This window comes from Hakea prostrata, chromosome 8 (genome assembly GCF_041222555.1).
Source record: "Hakea prostrata isolate BN-2017 chromosome 8, UWA_Hpros_2, whole genome shotgun sequence".
Taxonomy (NCBI): Eukaryota; Viridiplantae; Streptophyta; class Magnoliopsida; order Proteales; family Proteaceae; genus Hakea; species Hakea prostrata.
The window spans coordinates 26,374,988-26,392,059 of record NC_142607.1 but is presented as its reverse complement, the minus strand read 5'-3'; the positions used below and the strand labels follow the sequence as shown (position 1 = coordinate 26,392,059).

The window sequence follows — 17,072 nt, the reverse complement described above, 5'->3', positions numbered from 1 at the left end:
AAAGTCCACCCTCTCCATCCATCCAACGAGCGGCTTGAGACCAACTTTCGATACTCACATTAGATAGGGACTCACATTCACGGACCTTGCATTGGTCCTATGCATTTCATGCACAGGACTGTCAAGTAAAATAATTTCGGCCGCCCAATCGAAATCTTGACTGAAAATTTGAATATAACGATCGGGAATTCGGCTTGACGCTCCTGTCGAATATCCCTACCCTTATATATAAAAAGCGCCTTTATACAAAAAAAAAAAAATTTCCCACATTCCCAAGTATAAAAAGCGCCTTTGTATCTTACCCAAAAAAAAAAAAAAAAAAAAAGCGCCTTTGTACAAAAAAAATTTTTTTTTTCTCACATTCACACGGTTTATCACTGTCAACCAAAGCTTGCACGTGTTTGTGAATGTAGGAGGCCGGTCTTACGAACAGAGATGGTGGAGAGAATCTGAGACGCCAACTTAACATGCCAAAGGAGAAAAGACTGAGACGAGAAGTCGAAGTACCTCAGCAAACACCGCCATTAGAAATTGGCGGTTGAAATGCACTGCTAGATCGAAGAACTCCAACTAGAAGAAGAATTTTCAGCAGAAAACCACATTACGTCAAGAAATCCAGCAGTCAAAACAGAAAATGGTCATCGACCATCCTGCTCTGCTAATTTATTCTCCCTTTCATTCTCCTCTCCGGTAAACACATCAAACAATGTCCATCAGCCGTTCCCCTCTCGATTCCTGGGATTTTACGCTCCCAGGTCCACCAAGCCGCAACAATGGCGGATCTGCAGATTGCAACACCACCGGCCTTCTCGCTTACGGCGCCGGAAGCAGCGTCGCCGTCGTTGAAGCTCGGTCAATGCAGCTCCTCTGCGTTCTCCCAATGCCTGCCTCCTCTACCTCCCCCACTGCTATTATCCCCTTCGTCACCTCCGTCCGCTGGATCCCTCAGCCCCTCTGCCGCGACGTTCTCACACACGAACCCTCCAATTCGCACCTCATCCTCGCCGTCGGAGATCGACAGGGTCGCATCGCTCTCTGGGACTTCCGCCTCCACCTTATCTTCCTCTGGATGGAATTCGATCCTCCTTCAGATAGATCCAAGCTCGGCGTTCAAGATCTCTGTTGGGTCCGCGCTCGTGCCGATTCTTGGGTTCTTGCCTCTCTTCAAGGTCCTTCTCTCCTTGCCCTCTGGAATATCACCACCGGTCGTTGCATTTGGAAATACGATGCTTCCCTCCAATTCTTGTCCTGCATTCGTGTTGATCCCTTCGATTCAAGGCATTTCTGTGCATTAGGGCTCAAGGGCTTCTTGCTGTCTGTTTTGGTTCTTGGGGATGGTGACAGCGAAGTCGCCGTCAAGGAGCACCGGATCCCAACTGCTAGTGACTCTAGTGAGTTGCAGAAGTTTGAGAGAGACGCCGCTTCGGGTTCTACTGCCCCTGCGCTTTCCGTGTTTCCTCTGTTTGTTGTGAGGTTTAGCTTCTCACCGCAGTGGAGGTATATTGTTTTTGTTACTTTCCCCAAAGAGCTCGTTGTGTTCGATTTGCAATACGAGACTACGCTTTCTTCTGCTGGGCTGCCCCGGGGCTGCAGCAAGTTTCTGGATGTATTGCCCGATCCGGACAATGACATGCTCTACTGTGTTCATGTTGACGGAAACCTCACCACTTGGAAACGGAAAGAGTAAGTACACTTGGAGACCCATGAGTTCTTATAATACCTTGGAACCTCTACTCTATACTTCATAACAAAATTAGTTGCTGCAATTGCATCTGAAAATTCATTGGTCAATTAAAAGGCGTAAGAGGTTGTAAGAATGATTGCCGTGTAGATACACACACATTTCTCTTCAGCCTTTCTATGTGGAAACACACACTCACACACGCACTTTCTTTTCAGTGTTCTAGATGATTGAAACACTGGTATCGAAGTTCAACATCTTTTGATTACAATCAGAACCTTGCTTTTATGTTCTTCATCTCCTCCACATAATGTCTGGTTTCTGCTTCTTATGTAACATTTATACGTGTAATTAAACTTATTTTCCATGGTTCAAAGGTATCTGAACGCTTGTTATTTTATAGTCCAACAGAAAGAATAGAGATTGAATAAAACCTTAAAGTTAATGAATCGGCTTAAGAGATTTCATCTACTATTTTCTTCATATTAATCTTTAGAGCTGCATTATTGTTGCTTTTGTCTTCTTGGTCAAATATACTATCAATTCCTTTTCTTCTCACAACATTTTCCAATTAATAGCTTGTTGTGCCATCTAACAATTTAATCATATACCCATCTATCCCATTTCTGGCATTGACCTTATATGCAAATCACTCAAATTGATCTTAAGAAACATAAGAAACACCAAAAGTGCAGTGTGTGCTGTTGATATGCAGCAGTTGTCCATATGACATAGATACAGTTCATATGCACATATTTAATATGCCACTCTTTCCTGGAAAGAAACAATTGTTGTATTTTACAAGCCATTCTCCACTGGCTGTTATTGATAACATCTTTATGTTGCTGGAATTAAAAAACCAGTTTAGCAATGTTCCAGCCTTGTCCCAACTTAATGGGGTTGGCCACATGCTAGAATAGACAGTAAAATAGCATATAAGGTAGGGACATGTAACATCAAAACAAATGCTAGGCCTTTAAAAATGGAGTTTAATGGAGTTGGCTACATTGATCCTTTCTAGCTACTCTCTGCTTCTTAACTGCCCAACATACTTCTCCAGGCCTTGGAAAATGGAGTTTAATTACAACAACAGAATCCCAACGTCGAAGCTTAACTTGATGGGCAGCATGAATCTTGGCTCTCTACTCAGCTATATTTGAAGTCATACCAGGAATGACGGCAAGCTAAGCGTGTTTTTCTACATGATTATTTCTATGGTTATTGTAGGCATGGGCCCTTCAATCTGCATCAGGTCACTTCTCCAATTTATCTGCAAAAGTTAACTTTTCTCTTAGTTTTTTATAAACATGGGATCCGATGAGCAGAAGAAAATCAAAATTTTAGCCTGTCACTGGAATATGGTGGTAAGGCTAAAACTGATAGCTTGAGTAATTTGAGGCCTAGCTGTGCTGATGGGGTTTGGATCTCTTTGGATCTACAGTCGTGGATAAAGAACGCATGAAGTGACTTAAGCTATCAAATCTGGTTCAGTATGCATGAGTAGGGGTGCCTCATGAGAAGGTTTCACCTCAGTTATGGTGATGGGACTATCTAGCGGCCCTCCTGGAAAGTGGCTGCAAAACATACTATCAGCAATAACAACAACTCAGCCTTATCCGAAGTCGTAACTAATGGGGTTGGTAACATTAATCCTTCTGAAGGCGAGATATAGAGTTTTTTTTTTGGGGAAAAAGGGAAGGAAACTTTCGTAAAAGAGGGAAATTACATTTGTCTGTAGTATGGTTTCCCACTAGCATCTGCCTGAATGAGTTTGGCCAGATCAGTGGGGGAGAGAATCAATATAAAAAATCAACTCCTGACAAGAGGTGACCAAGCTTGCCAAGTGATCTGAACAGGCATTAGATTGCCTCAAGTGATGCACAAACCTGCATTCAACAAATCTCAGTGCCAGATCTTGAATTTTGTCTACTAGCCCATGAGTGTTCCAAGGTATCCCTTTTCCACTCTGAATTCCTTGGATAGGCACAGCTGAGTCGGAACGTGCCTCCACCTGCTGGATTTCAGTACTTGCTGGCCGTTGGAGCCCCCTCTTTATTGCATAGAGTTCCATATAGGTAATGCTGTGTTGTTTGATTGCTCCAGCAATTGCGCACAATGATTCGCCTTTCTCATTACGGATGATTACACCATAACCACTCATCTCCTCTCTTATAGATCCATCACAATTAATCACTTTCCATGCAATATTGGGTTTTTCCGTTTGAGACGGAGTTGCGATGGAACTCTGTAGTTCACTTTTAATTTCCAGCAATGGAAGAATTCTCTTGCTTCAGCTGTGTCCTCTACTGGTGCTGTGGTGTCTAGAAAACGATATCATGTTGTGTAGATGATCTTCCTACTGAGTTGTATGGCTGATGTCTCTGTCTGCTTAGAAATACGGTTGTTTCGCTCAATCAAATGTAGTATGTCATTGCCACCATGCTAAATCGTTTAATTTGAGCACCCAAATTTCCCCCTTTGATGTGAGTGGTCATCCAGGCAATTTCATCTGTCCACGAGTTTACTGTGGGGTGATTAAAACCGTTCAGCCTCATTATGCTTTTCCATATGTCATAACTGTAAGGGCATTGAAACAGAAGATGATTAATGGTCTCTATATCTCTCCTACAAAGAACACATCCCAAGTCAATATTTGTATTCCATTCTACCATGCGAGCTTTGGTGTTCCATCTCCCCAGAAAAGCTAACCAGACGATGAAGGAGAGCCTTGGTTGGGTGGCTGGGAACCAAAGCAAACTATACCAGTTAACTTTCAGCTTCTTCATATGAATCTGTTCCCAGGCTGATTTGAGGTAGAAATCTCCATAACAGATCATGGTCCAAACTGCATGATCCATCTCAAGTCTAGGTCAAAACCCGATATCCAATATTTCATGCCACTGTGCTTTGATCATCTCATCTTTGCATAGGTGGTCCCATTGGTGTTGATTATTAATAATTGTAGCCACAGGGGGCCAAGGGGAAGCCATGGGTCATGCCAAAGTAAAGTGTTTCTCTTGTCCTTAATCTCATATTGGATGCATCTGCACACATCCTTCCTTACTGTCAGGATAGCCTTTAAAGTCACAGTGCATTGGGTTGGTGTACTAAGAGACCAAATTGAATCTTTCTCAAGCCACTTATGATATATGTATTTGACCCAACAGGTTTCCTTCCTAGCTGCTAATGACCATACATGTTGCATTAGGCCTGCTTTATTCCATTCTTCAAGTCCACAAAGCCCCAAACCTCCCTCTTGCTCTAGTAGGCAAACCTGTTCCCATGCCACTTTGTAGCTACCAGTAGTAGAATTTATTCATCATTGCCTCTAGGGACTAATATTTTCTTTGGAATCTTGAACAGGTTGATCCAATACCTAATAATACCAATGATAACTGACTTTAATAGAACCACTCTGCCTGAATAGGAAAGAGCTCGGCTGGTCCAGGATGTTAACCTCTTCTCAACTTTGTTCAAGAGGGGGTCAAAGTCCGCCACCGTTAGTGCCGTGGGCGATAAAGGCTCACCCAAATATTTAATGGGGGAAAAGACCTGGTGGGATGTGGAGTACATTGTTGAAGTATTCCTTGACTTCTCCAGAGGTATTTGCAAAGAATATATTTGACTTCACAAGGTTAATAGTTAGGCCAGAGATCTAGCCAAACCTATAAAGTGCTTCCTATAGGGTGTTGGCAAATTCCTTAGTAGCTCTCCCAAACACAAAGAGATCATCTGCAAAACACACAGTAGTCAGTTCAGGTTTTTCACAGTGGTGGTGGTACAAAAACCGTCCTTGTGTTGCAATATTGAGGGAATCCGAGAATGCTTGGAGCATGATATTGAAAAGAAAAGGTGATATAGGGCACCCTTGGCGAAGCCCTTTATTTGCAGAGAACATGGGAGATCGTGCTCCATTCAAAAACACCACATAGCTGGGATTGGTGACACATTGATGTGTTCAAGAAATAAACACAGGTGGAAAATGAAGTTGCCGAAGATAAGTAAAAAAGGAAACTCCATTGCACATTGTCATTAGCTTTCTAAGGTCCAATTTGGCTGCAAAACGTGGCATCCCGCACCCACACTGATATTTGTTGATTAATTCTTGATAGAGGAGGATATTATTTGATATCTGTCTTCCCTTAGTAAAGGCCGATTGGTTACAGTCCACCAGTTGGTGCATTACCATCTTCAATTTGTTTGCTAAATTTTTTGCCACAAATCTATATAAGAAAAAACTCATTGCTATAGGTCTATAATCGGAGAAGGTTGTTTGTGAATACCCTTTTGGTATGAGTGTCAATCTGGAAAGCTTCACTTCTGGAGGAAGGCGGTGGTTCTGAAAGACATCAAGTATTGCATCAGTTACATCTTCTCCGGTTATCTCCCATGTACATTTATAGAATGAGGCTAAAAAACCATCAGTTCCTGGTGCTGAGTCGTCGTCCACACCAAAAACCACCTGTTTGATTTCGTCTCATGTGATATACTGCACTAACCAGGTTCTCGTATTGTCATTTAGAGACTTGTCAATAGGCAATGAATATCCATAACACATCACAAGGGGAGTTCCTATGAAAGCTATGGAGAAGTGTCGAGTTGCTTCATGTCTAATGGCTTCTTCATTAGTCAGCAGTTCGCCCTTAACATTATGCACCGATTGTACACGATTCTTGGCTCGCTAGGTTTGTAGGGACTTGTGAAAGAAATCTGAGCTAGCATCCCCATGTTTAAGCCAACGAATTCATGGTTTCTATCTTAAACTAGATTCTTTAGCTACCAGCAACCGTCTAAGCTTAACTGTCATGGTTGTTTCTTGCTGAATCTCATCATTAGTAGGCCTTCTGTGTTGCCACACAGATTGTAGATTATCAACATTGCTTTGAACGTTTTGTACCTGATCATCCAAATTATGAAAATTCCTGTGGTCCCACTTCTTCAGTTCATCCTTTAACAATTTTTGTTTTATTAGGAGCCGTTGCATTGGGGTTTTAGTGGTAGGAGTTACCCAAATTTGTTGAACAAGAGGGAGAAAACATTCATGGTTAGTCGAAAAATTGTAAAATAAATGGTTTGCCTTTCTTCATTTGGCCAGCAGAAATTGTACAACAATAGGGCAATGGTCCGATGTGCTTGGATTAAGGAACTGAGCTGTTGTTGCTGGAAATACATTATTTCATTGCATATTGATCAGAGCTCGGTTGAGCTTAGTTGATATTCGTCTGCTGCCACTACTCGGGTTACTCCAGGTAAGATTATATCCTGTCCATTTCATGTCTGCCAACCCAGTATCAGCCAAACAAGAAGCAAGTGGAGCAGTTTCTCGCCTGCTAAGACGCCGACCACCTATCTTCTCCTTGTCAGATGCATAAGCATTGAAGTCACCTAGCACCAGGCACGACCACTGACATGTTGTTGCGAGTTGGCGAAGAACCTGCCACAAAACTTCTCTTATAGAAGCATCACATTCTCTATTCACGACGGTGATGAGGAGGGAATTTCCCGTTTCACAAATTGTGATAATAGAATGAACTAGTTGAGAGGTAGTAAACAATGGAGTAACATGGACCTTCTCCTTGTCCCATAAAATCTAGATTCTGCCCATACTCGACTCCTTATAGTTACCATAGCACTGTCATCTACTGTTGAGAGTTCTTGATGCCAAAGGGAATTAGTGTGGCTTTGCCTTGGTTTCCACAAGACTGAAAAAACTAAGATTCATTTTAATCGCCCAATTACTAACTTCATGTTGTCTTCTTGGGTTGTTTAAACCCCTAATGTTCCAACATGCAATCTTGAGCATAATTGACTAAGGTGAAGGTTATTGTCCTCTGATATCGCTCGGATTGGGCTTCGTTCTCTCAATCGGGTATCAACTCGGTTTGTCTCGGACTCATCCGAAAGGTGGGTGAAACAGTTCACTTGGCTAGAGTCCTTCCCTATGCTCCTTTCATGGTGACGAGTTTCTTCAATGAGTCGTGCATGATCCCAACTCCTGGAGTTATGGGTTTTTGCATGAGGTGGATTGTCCGGGTGTCGCTTCCTTTTGGTAGCTTCAGATGATATGTTCGGATCTAAAATCATATCATTTGGGTTTGAGTGAATTTCAGCCTCCATGGAATTCTGTGTTGATTTGCTATTGGGTCCCACCGGTCTGTGGTTCCCCCACGACCCAGGAGTCTTAGTAGCACTGGATGTTCTGTTGCCTATTTCCATGATATCTGCCAACCTGACACCTGGAGAATTTCTGTTTGGGTAGACCAACATCACTGATATGTTGCCGGCACCAAGGTTCCCAGGTAGTGACTACTTGTCCCCTACCTCCATACCATCAACATGCTTTGGTGTTTGTGGGACCATCTGAACCTTAGTCCTATTGGATTGATGGTTTGCTGTGAATTGTCTCCTAGAGGAGTTTTCCCCTTGATGCTGGTTTGAGTTTCTTCTCGGATCCATCCTCTGTGCCACAAGGGGTTGATTGCCATTAGGATGCTGCTGTTTTTCATTTTTCTGATTCTTCCGGACTGGTTTGCGCCATTCATCTGCAATTTGCATAGGCTTGATAGGACCAGTAGCTTCTCTGGGGTGGTTGGGGTTTAGCTATACGATATGAAGCATCAGTATGGCCAAAATTTTTGCAATGATCACACAAGGAGGGAACCCATTCGTAAACAATATGGTGTTTGAGCTTAGTGCCGTCTTTAAGCCTTACTGTCACCGAACGAGGGAGGCCCCTTGTTGCTCTAACAGAGACACAAAATCTTGGAAAAGACAACCTTTCTTTGAGTAGAGTACGTTTATCTGCACATACCAGGGATCCATGCTAGCAATGCGCCTTAGAGTTTTTGGTCCCCAAAGATTCAAACCATAAACCCTAATCCATAGGGGGAGGTTTGCTTCTTTTTTCTCCAGTGAGTGTTTTGCAGACCATGGATGGAGGACTAGGGGATGGGAACCGAAGATCCAGGGTCTCTCTTCTAAGATTCTTTGGTTGTGCGATTGATCATTGAAAGCGAACACAAACAAACCATTATCTAGGCTATATACATCTACACCCCCAGCGTGTTTCCAATTATCTTCAACATACTGCTTCATACTTGTGAAGGTTGGTCTGCTTGCAAATACATGCCCCACAAGATCAGAAGCCCAGAGTTTTTCTTCCTCGTTTACCTCATCGTCTACGCAATCGGCAGTGATTTCTTCATCCTCGATTGTGGGTTCAATGAATGGTATTTCTGCAGACCCATCCAGAACTTTCCCACTTTTGAAGAGGTTTGCCCAGACTTTTGGCGCAGGTGCAGCAGATTGAGATTCAGCAGGGGGTTCCCACCATGGGAACCCTTCATTCTCCGGTGGAGGGCCACCAGGAGGCATGGCGGCAGCGAGATCAAAAGGCGGTGGGAGAGCTTTGGTGTGACCTGACAGAGAATTATTTCCCGCAAGAACTTTTTGAGATATAGAATTTTAAAAATAAATAAAATGAACACAGCAACATCAACTACAGCTTAGTCTTATACAAACTAATTTGGGTCTTATACAAGCTGACGTTTTAAGACACAGATCAAGCAGCAAGGCTTAATGGCAGACAATGCAAAAGCAATCCTTTTTTGTAGTGTAGGGTGGGGTCTTTTCAAAGATGGAATTGGTGAAAGTCATATTCTCGAAGGATGAATGTCTAAATGGACGGATCTTATTTATAAAGAAGGATTTTTTTTTTCTTTTTCCTGGTAGAATATAAAGAACGATGTGAAATGTATGAAATCATTCACTGCTAAAAAAGTGGCAATTTGATCTAAGTTCTGTGTAGTAGATACTTGCTGAAACAGGAATTCACCACCTGAGAGTGTTACCTGCCTAACTTTTTTCCTGTTCAAACTCTAGATGCAATAATGTGGATTCATGTATTTAGCTGGTTTCTTGGCAAATTCCTGTGGCATTATATGGACTAATATTAGATGGCAGTAATATTGGAAAATTCAAGGCAAGTATTAGGTGACTTTTCTGAGGTGGTTACACTAGATGGAGAACTAATTAACCAAAAGTATGGTGCTGGCTGTAGCTTTTTCATGTATAAAAAGGGTAATTGCCCCTTTTTTCTTTTATTCACTTTGAACTTTGCATGAGTATCAAGCTGCTTTTCTGGTTGTTTACCTTGAAGTATTTGAGTCTTTCTTTTGGATATCTGAAGTCTGAACACATCTTTACTTCATGGTTGAAGAGAACTTTTGGACCTTGGGAGAGATTACCTTGAAAACTAATCCTATATGTGTTCACTTGGAGTATCTGTTAGGAAAAAAATCTTGGTTCTTCAATTTATTTATTTATTTATTTTTGGTGGGGGAAAGCGTAACTGCACAACATAGACTTGTGGTATTGGATATGTGCTTAGTCCCAAGAACACATAAAAGGTCCAGGGTAAACTATCTCAGAATAAGATGGTGGAATTTGAAAGGAGAGTACTCTAAATCCTTCGTTAATGAAGTAGTCAAACAAGGAAAATGGGATTTTAAAGGGGATACCAATGCAATGCAGAATGAGATGGCTATGTGTATTAAGAAGGTGGCTAAAGATGTTCTAGGTGAATCAAAAGGAAAGATCCATTCTTATAGAGAGATGTGGTGGTGGGATAGTGAGGTTCAAGCTGCCATTAGGAATAAAAAAAGCTAGGTTTAAGACATGGCAAAGAATTAAGGATGTTGAGGATTTTCAAAGGTATAGGTTGGATAGAAATGAAGCTAAGAAAATTGCGGGAAAAGCAAGGGAAAGGAAGTATGAAGAGTTATACAATAAGTTGGGCACAAAGGAAGGGGAAAAATCTATTTATAAGATAGCTAAGATGAGGGATAGGAAGAGTAGAGATCTTGACCATGTTAGATGTATTAAAAATGGAGATGGTAAAGTATTAGTTTGTGAGGAGGATATTAAGAAAAGATGGGAAACCTATTTCTTTAGTTTACTAAATGAGCATTCTTCAAGCACTTATGTTTCGGACAATTACACTTTTCACCAAGGCACCAATGTCCGAACTTATATACGTAGAATTTCGATGTCCGAAGTAAAAGAAGCTTTAAGGAGGATGAAACTCGGCAAGACACAAGGTCCTGATGAAATCCCAATTGAAGTATGGAAGAGCTTAGGAACCTAATGTAGTACTGTATTTGAATGATCAAAAGAGTAGCCAAATAGGACCTTTCACAGGGAATCAACTTCAAATTTGATAGACTTAAGATAGATAAAATTCAGATATAATGGAAGGCTGAAAACCGAAGTGGTAGAACAAGGATATTGGTTTAAGAACAAGGACTAACTAGGTTTTCAAAACAGCAGTATGCTATAAAGAAGAATGGATGGAACAATATAAGAGAATTAAGAGAACAATAAGGACAACAAAGTAACATGTAACACCCGGGCTTCTCACCGCAAGGTGGATCGATTGGATCGAACACCAATCTACCTTGATCAAACACAAGGGTTCTCCAAGAGGAGGAATGCTAGCAAGCAATTTGATTTCATTTCACAAGTTGTCTCTTCACCACTTACATAAGTCTCTTTATATAGCATTCTAAAGAGACATAAATATTAATGGCAACATCCAACCACTAGCTAACACCACCTACCTATTAATGACTCGACTACTACCTAACTCTTGACAAAGGAGAACTCCTTTGACAATAAGTTCTCTTATTTTCAAACTAAAGCCCCTTTTATTGACTTTCTAAAAACTAGACTTAGGCTTAGGTCTAGACTATGAAGTTCAACATATGTGGGCTAACTTTAACCCACTAGAACAGCCCTAGCCCATAAAAGCCATGGGCTGGTTCAAGTGACAACTTTAGGCCTTTGATGGGCCTAACCCAATGGGCTTCTTCTTTCGTAAATATGTCTTCAATTCTGCATCAACTCTCCCCGGCTTGAAAACATTCGTCTCCGACGAATGAACGAAGGACATGTAACGTTCATACAAATCGGGATCGAGTTTCATGAAATCATCAACATGAATCCAAGTACTATCATGTCGTGGACGATTCTTCCATTTGACGAGGAAAGCATGGTATCCAGTGCCACGACGAGTGGTTTTGTAAGAGTCATCCAAAACCTCTTCAATGATGTCAGTGATTGGTGGCTTGAGTTGGGGCAGCCTCAACATTTGTTCAGTGTCTCCATCATCAGAGTGGTGTCCTACATAAAGATGTAAGTTAGCCACGTTGAAGACATTGCTTATGTTCATTTCTTCTGGTAGCTCGAGTACATAAGCATTTGGTCCAATGCGTTTCAGCACCTTGTATGGACCCATCTTCTTTGGATGGAGTTTGTTGTTGACCCCATGTTGGAACCTTTCTGGGTTGACACGAACTATCACCATGTCTCCTGGTTGAAACTCCACATATCGTCGATGATGATCTGCTGTAGCCTTGTAGACATCATTGTTGAGAGCTATTCTTCGGCGAACATCAGCATGTACCTCTGTGATATGGCGCAGAAACTCATCAGCCTCAATACTCATGCGTGCTTGTGGTGGTAATGGAATGAGGTCTATAGGCCGTCGGGGTTGAACTCCAAGTAGAATCTCAAAAGGAGTACGACCTGTCGTACGATTAACTGAGCTGTTGTAAGCAAACTCAGCTATGTCGAGTATGGACGACCATGTCTTCTCATAGTCACGAACCAAACACCTTAGTAAGTTTCCCAAGCTTCGATACACCACTTCTGTCTGCCCGTCAGTTTGTGGATGGAATGCGGTTGAAAATTGTAACTTTGTGTTACTTTTCAGCCACAATGTCTTCCAAAAGTAGCTCGTGAACTTTTGACGTCACGATCTGAGACAATGCTACTTGGTAGCCCATGTAGTCGTACAACCTCCTTAAAGAATATCTTTGCAATGTGAGATGCATCAAAGGTCTTTCGACATGGTATAAAATGAGCCATCTTTGAGAATCGGTCAACCACAACCATGATGGAGTCGGATCGCTCTTTTGTGGAGGGTAGCCCAAGTACAAAATCCATACTAATATCAATCCAAGGTGCATGAGGAACTGGTAATGGTGAGTACAGACCTGTATTTTGCTTGGTTCCCTTGGCTAGCTGACAGACTTTGCATCTCTTGATTACATGATCAACATCCTTTGCAATATGGGGCCAATAATACCGATCGGTAACTTGTATGATAGTCTTATCCTTGCCAAAGTGACCTCCCAAACCTCCGCCATGCAGCTCCCGTATGATGTGATGTCGTAGGGAAGAATTTGGAATGCATAACCGAGTTCCCAAAAACAAATACCCATCGTGAAGTGAGTATTTATGATGTTGCTTGCCTTGCTGTAACTCCTTGTGTGGCATGTTGAAATCTTCGTCAGATGCATACTCATCACGTATCTGATCAATGCTAACTGCATGTGCTGAGAATGTGCTAAGAGTAAGTACTTTTCGACTCAATGCATCAGCCACCGTATTCTCCTTTCCTGCCTTGTACTTCATTGCGAACACAAACTCTTGGAGATAAGCAACCCATTTAGCGTGCCTGTTGCTTATCGACTTCTGTGAATGTAGATACTTCAGCGCCTCATGATCGGTATAGAGAATGAACTCTTTGCCGATGAGATAATGTCTCCAATGGCGTAACACCTGGACAACAGCATAGAGCTCTAGATCATATGTCGAATAGCGTCGCTTGGCATCATTGAGTTTCTCGCTGTAGAAAGCGATAGGGTGCCCTCCTTGCATCAATACACCTCCTAGACCAATATGTGAGGCATCAGTTGCTACCTCAAATATACAGTCAAAATCTGGCAGGCGAAGTATTGGAGCCTCTGTCATCTTTTGCTTGATAAGATGAAAGGCTTTGGTTGCCGCTGCTGTCCACTTGAACTCACCTTTGCCTTGCTTCAAACACTCGGTAATAGGTGCCATGATTGCACTAAAGTTCCGAATGAATCTCCTGTAAAACGATGCAAGTCCATGAAAACTACGAACCTCAGTGATTGTCTTTGGTGTAGCCCAATCTGTTATACTTGTTATCTTCTCTAGATCAGCTTCAACCCCTTGTGATGAGACAATAAAACCAAGGAACACAACCTTTGGCAGCATAAAGGAGCATTTCTTGAGATTGATGTATAGCTTCTCATGGCGAAGCACTCTCAAGACTTGCCGTAGATGATCGATGTGATCATCTGGATGCTTGTTGTAGATCAATATATCATCAAAGTATACGACCAAAAATCGACCAATAAAAGGACGGAGTACCTGTGTCATCACCCTCATGAATGTACTAGGTGCATTCGTCAGACCAAAAGGCATGACTTTCCATTCGAATAGTCCATCCTTGGTCTTGAAGGCAGTCTTCCACTCATCTCCAGGCCGAATACGAATCTGATGATAGCCACTTCTAAGATCCAATTTAGAAAAGATCTTAGCCCCGGATAGCATGTCCAACATGTCATCAAGCCGTGGTATAGGAAACCTATACTTGACTGTAATCTTGTTGATTGCTCTACTGTCCACACACATGCGCCATGAGCCATCCTTCTTTGGAGTCAGTAATGCTGGTACAACACATGGACTTAAGCTCTCCTGAATGAATCCTTTATGTAGCAACTCATTCACCTGTCTTTTGAGTTCATTGTGCTCTGTTGGGCTAAGGCGATAAGCCGGTAGGTTTGGTAACACCGAACCCGGTACCAAATCAATGGCATGTTGAATATCGCGCATAGGAGGTAGCTCATTAGGCAACTCATCAGGAACCACATCAGAAAAATCAGAAAAATCAGAAAGTAACTCTTTGATGGGTGGAGGGAATGTCGCCTCAGGTGGAGGCGTGACTACCCTTGTAACAAGAGCCAATACCAGCCCTGTATCATGGCTAGTGTGAATGAACTCCTTGTGAGGAACAACCAGCAGCTTCTTTTGCGGTATGGACAACAACTTTTGTGCTTCATTGGTCCCCTTTTGGTTGGTCCTCAAGGACCTCCGTTGACGCATTTCAGCTGGGACATTGACTGGGTGGAGGACAGTGTGAAGTCCTTTGAACTTGAATACACATTGGTTTTTCTTCCCCCCGACCATAACATCATTATCATACATCCATGGTCGACCAAACAGAACATCGATAAGATGCATAGGGATTACATCACACCATACCTCTTCCTCATATCGATGGAGCTTCAGTGGTACGGAACACCGTTGATTTACCTCCAGAGTATTCCCATTCAGCAAGGATACCCGATATGGTTGAGGGTGCTTCTCCACCTTCAAGTTTGCTTTCTTCGCAAAGGTGTCTGAAGTAACGTTGACACAGCTCCCACTGTCAACTATCACCAAAGCGGTATTATCTCTGGACTTCATACGGCTGTAGAAGATACAATTGCGCCGCCAGTCCTCTCCTTTGGTTTCAGCCACCAAGATGCGGCTTACTATATGAATGCCATAAGCATCACCTCTATTAGCATCATCCTCATCATATGCAGCTCCGTCATAGTCGCCATCATCGAGCGGGTATGGGAATAGATCAGGATCTTCTTCCTCTGCTGACTTTTCTATCTCAGCAACAACATTAATCTTTTGACGATGTGGGCAATATTTAGCATAATGTCCAACCTCTTGACAGTGAAAACATTGTGCTTGGCTGCCACTAGTCATAGGAGCCTTGCCCTTATCTTGTCGGGTAGGAAATGTGGGTTGAGTAGGGGTGGTTGTTATAGGTTTTGGTGCTGGAAAATTTCGCCTAGCCTCCCCGGCTTGGTATCCAAACCTTTTGTTGTTGGATGCCAATAATTCTTCCGCACGTAGGGCCTTTTCAAAACAATCCCGCACGTTCTCTACATCCACAACGCCAATGGCCCTATTGATTTCAGGCCGTAAACCCAATCTGAAGCGTGACAAGATTTGGATCTCCCTCTCTCGAATTCCTGTATGAGAAGAAAGAGAGTCAAATTGTTCCCTATATTCTGCAACTGACGAGTTCCCTTGGCGAAGAGAATTTAACTTGTCTTGTAGTCGCAATCGAAAAGTAGATGACAAGTACTTTTCTCTCAGTTCTTCCTTCATTTCCTCCCATCGTAGTAGGAGCTCTACCACGATCTTCCAATTCATATTCGCGAGTTCTCCACCATTCACGTGCAGCTCCAACTAGCTTGGTACGTGCTAACTTCATCTTTCGTACCTCCGAGAGTTCATACCAATCAAAATAGTCATCCAATGCTGCCAACCAATCATAAAAGACTTGAGGATCATGCTTACCCGAGTATTCTTTGAGTTCAAGCTTAACTCTGTGAGAGTCACCAACATGCTTATTGAATGTAGGTTGTTCTCCAGTGAAATAACTTCGTAGGTGCTCCTCAAAAGTTGGTTGCACAACTGGAATCCTTTGGGGTCCTCTCCCCATATTTCTTCGAGCAGGAAAATTGGCTATAGAATGAGCTGGATGGAATTCTTCACCAAGTGGAGGGTGAGGAACATGAGTAGAGGTAGCAACTCTGGCCTCCATTTCTGAGAACCTCTCGTCCATTTGCTTCTGGTTCGCAGTGATTTGGTTGCTCAGTTGTTGAACCATCTCCATCATTGCTGCCATAGGATTAGTTGGACTGGATGGTCCAGAATTTTCACTCCCTGTCATGGCTCTGATACCAAATAATGTAGTACTGTATTTGAATGATCAAAAGAGTAGCCAAATAGGACCTTTCACAGGGAATCAACTTCAAATTTGATAGACTTAAGATAGATAAAATTCAGATATAATGGAAGGCTGAAAACCGAAGTGGTAGAACAAGGATATTGGTTTAAGAACAAGGACTAACTAGGTTTTCAAAACAGCAGTATGCTATAAAGAAGAATGGATGGAACAATATAAGAGAATTAAGAGAACAATAAGGACAACAAAGTAACATGTAACACCCGGGCTTCTCACCGCAAGGTGGATCGATTGGATCGAACACCAATCTACCTTGATCAAACACAAGGGTTCTCCAAGAGGAGGAATGCTAGCAAGCAATTTGATTTCATTTCACAAGTTGTCTCTTCACCACTTACATAAGTCTCTTTATATAGCATTCTAAAGAGACATAAATATTAATGGCAACATCCAACCACTAGCTAACACCACCTACCTATTAATGACTCGACTACTACCTAACTCTTGACAAAGGAGAACTCCTTTGACAATGAGTTCTCTTATTTTCAAACTAAAGCCCCTTTTATTGACTTTCTAAAAACTAGACTTAGGCTTAGGTCTAGACTATGAAGTTCAACATATGTGGGCTAACTTTAACCCACTATAACAGCCCTAGCCCATAAAAGCCATGGGCTGGTTCAGGTGACAACTTTAGGCCTTTGATGGGCCTAACCCAATGGGCTTCTTCTTTCGTAAATATGTCTTCAATTTTTTTTTTTTTTTTTTTTT

General features: G+C 42.2%; 1 protein-coding gene across 2 annotated transcripts in view; it reads left to right on the top strand.

Annotated features, from left to right (window-relative positions):
* Positions 1-358: 358 nt before the first annotated feature.
* The window catches only part of LOC149007470 (uncharacterized), a 114,859-nt gene continuing 98,145 nt past the window's right edge, over positions 359-17,072 (top strand). For both annotated transcript variants that reach the window (XM_089164538.1, XM_089164537.1), the window contains exon 1: positions 359-1,683. In XM_089164538.1, the coding sequence (XP_089020664.1) occupies positions 707-1,683 (977 nt within the window). In that variant the 5' untranslated portion in view covers positions 359-706. The remainder of the gene's footprint in view (positions 1,684-17,072) is intronic.